General features: G+C 31.2%; 1 protein-coding gene across 3 annotated transcripts in view; it reads right to left on the minus strand.

Moving 5' to 3' along the window:
• The window catches only part of LOC106468904 (transforming growth factor-beta-induced protein ig-h3-like), a 107,488-nt gene that overhangs the window by 63,664 nt on the left and 40,444 nt on the right, over positions 1-3,380 (minus strand). For all 3 annotated transcript variants that reach the window (XM_013929353.2, XM_022397295.1, XM_022397294.1), the window contains one exon: positions 628-791. In XM_013929353.2, coding sequence (XP_013784807.1) covers positions 628-791 — 164 coding nt within the window. The remainder of the gene's footprint in view (positions 1-627; positions 792-3,380) is intronic.

Consider the following 3,380-nt stretch of genomic DNA (forward strand, 5'->3'; position numbering starts at 1 on the left):
GTTCGGAAAGAATAAACCAGTTTTATTAAGTAAAGACTTGTGTCGTTAAAGTTTCGTTGGAACGAAGTTACGGAAAAATCAATTAACAAATGGTGACGTAACAATATGTTTAGATTAACTATAAATATATATTGCAACCTATAAAATAATTGTACAATAATTATCATCTAATTGATAACTACAGTTTAGCTATACAAGGCTACACATAAACACGAACAGTTACTTACAATAATGCTTTGAAATTTCTAGTTCTACCGAACAACTAACATATTCCAAGCAGTCATCAAGTGGTAAACAGAACTAGATGTTTCCACATTTAATTTGACCAATAAAACAAATAATGGCTACTAAATTTTACTAACACAAGTATATTATGATGAAGAAGAATTCATCTAGCCCTACACAAATAGGTTTACTTAAAATACTGCATTGACGTAAATATAGTTGTTCAAAATTGCATCATCCATCACTGTGGCAGTGCAAGAAAGATGGCATTCCACAATTCTTTTTTTTCACCTGAAGGTAAGAAAGGATTGAGGAGGAATCCAAAATTGTGAGTTTTCCTAACCAAATTTTCATTCCACAATCTATTAAGATGAAGGTTAACTGTTAGAAACTAATGCTTACACTAACAGTATCTTCTTCATAGTCTATCAGTGCCTCATTAGATGGACAAAAAATGGTGAAATTGTCTTCTCGTAATTTTGGCTCCAACCCAATTCTTGCAGCAAGCTCTACAAAACGTGTCGTTCCAAGATCTGTCATAGTTTCTACTATATCTTTCAAGTCCACTGGAAAACAAATATAACATCCAGAACATTAACTATATGTGCTTAATCAGCAAATAACAAAACTGTTGGATGGCTTATTCAGTAGTATTTGGATTAATCTTAAATAGTAATGTTTTTTTAATTTCAGTAAACAAGACTAAAATTAATGCAAAAGTTTAAAACAATGTTAACATCTTTCCTTTTTTTTTTTTGTTCTTACAGCTAATTTTCAATCTTGTCCAAAATCATTATGTGCAATAATGACTGTATAAGAACTGGATGCAAAATTTTTACAGTGTTCTGAACTTTTTGATTTTCTTGCATGCATCAATTATTTAAATAAAAAAAACTAGATACAAAAATGATAATGTATAATATTAGAAATTAACTTTTCACATAACAAAAATAGTTTTTAAGGATAAATACTGACAAACAATAAAAGGAGACCCCAATTTATAAGGATATATCTTTAAAACATAAAACTAACAGTTTTTTTGTTTCAAATGCATCATATATTCTAAAGAAAACTTGTATTTTTGCATTATATGAATTATATAATGGTGGTAAATGTAATTCCATAGGCTCTTACTTTCTTTCATCATTTTTAATTCAAACAAGTATTGATACATGTAAGTAAATGTTGTTATAACTTCTCATGATTAACAAGAAAAAATTATCACCCAACCTTTAAACTTTTGTTTTTATAGTTCTAATAATATATGATATTATAATTTTAGATATGATATTGTAAACTATAAACCCACTTCTATAGTTATTTTTTGTATAAACAGGTGAAATTTGTGAGGTTAGACAATTTTTTTTACAAGATATCTTGTTAACAGCTTTATCAGCGATTATTGGGTTGCATCCTCTATCTATGGCCATATGTTTAAGATGGTTAATTTTATGAAAAAAGTCAACATCGTTGGACGAAATGCTCTGTAAGCTAGAGTATGGAAAAAAACATCTTTGGTGACTGCAAAAGGCTTCCAAACAAATTGGAGTTTCTAGTTACCAAAACATCTAAAAATGTCAGATGGTTATTTTGTTCATTTTCAATTGTAAATTAAGTGCTATCCTGCAAATTATTTAATTGGTGTAAAAATTTATTTAACTTATTATTAACATGACTCCACACTATAAACCTATTGTCCACATATCTCAACCAAATTTTGGGTTTAAGTGACAATTTGGGGAGAACAATGGTTTCAAAATGATACATAAGAATGTTGCAGAGTAGTGGGGAAAAGGGAGTTTCCATAGCCAATCCTTCAATTTGAGAATGTAATTATTTATTTGCAAAAATGAAACATAATACAAGTTTTGTTAAGCAAGGGGTGTGTGTAGCCTTCCCAAATAAACCATCTTTCACTGGGCATTATTCTCACCAACTCAAAAATATTATACAGTATATGTGAAGAGAGAGAGAGACAGAAAAATCAAAAGAGGGTATATGCGAGTCACTGAGGAGAGTTTATATATTTAAGGGCATGAACTGATTCTTCCTAACTGTGTACCCTCTCACACACACATACTGTGACAGAATAGCCTACCATAAGAAAAAAGATTCTTATTTAATCTGTTTTCAAAATGGCTAATGGCCTCAGCCACAGGGACTGAAATTAATAAAGATACAATATCTAAAGACACCCCGCCAATGAAGCTTGTAATATTGCACTCGACCTCTACATCAATGACCCCAACAAGGTAATCCACATCCCCAGCACACTTTTTGCTTCTCTCTTAGAATTTACAACAACTAAAACCAACTTCATTTTCAACAACGAACATTTCCTTCAAATAGATGGTTTAAGTATGGGCCTATTATTGCCAATATATTTATGACCCAGATTGAAACACAAACCATACATTCTGCACTTCATCTCCCACTATACTGGTACAGATATGTCAATGACACTTTTGCTGGTTTCACTTCTACAGAACACACACTAACTTTCTTTGAACACATAAATTCCATTCATCCCAATATCAAATTTACTATAGAACACAAAAACAATAAATAGTTATCTTTTCTTAACCTCAACATTATTAGATCGGACACAATTTAAAACCAAAACTCACCGTAAGAACACACACACCGGCCTCTACATCCCCTGGAATACCACTCATGACACCACACAAAAAAATCAATACATTCAAAAACCTCATAAGCACAGCCACAAGACTCTGTTCAACGGACTACATAAATGAAGAAATCAACCACATAAAGCATTCCTTCATTCACACCAACAAGTTTCCACCAGCTATTGTTGAAAAACTCTCCAACATTCACCACAACAAAACTCAACAAAATTGATACTAACAAATCCAACAACAAAACATTACATTGCAGTTTACCTTTTGTCTATGAAACAAGCTCAAGAAGTATCTCCACTTGGACAAAACTAGCCATTAAACACAATATTCTTGTCAATGTCAAATTCTCTCAAAAACCCGGCCCTAAATCAAAATTGTTACTAAAGAAAAATTATTTAGAATCACACAATACCAACATAATTTACAAAATAACATGCAATAACTGCCCAGAATTCTACATCGGAGAAAAAGGAAGAAAATTGGAAACCAGATTCACAGAACACAATAAAAACC

The sequence above is a fragment of the Limulus polyphemus genome, unplaced genomic scaffold (assembly GCF_000517525.1).
Source record: "Limulus polyphemus unplaced genomic scaffold, Limulus_polyphemus-2.1.2 Scaffold3211, whole genome shotgun sequence".
Taxonomy (NCBI): domain Eukaryota; kingdom Metazoa; phylum Arthropoda; class Merostomata; order Xiphosura; family Limulidae; genus Limulus; species Limulus polyphemus.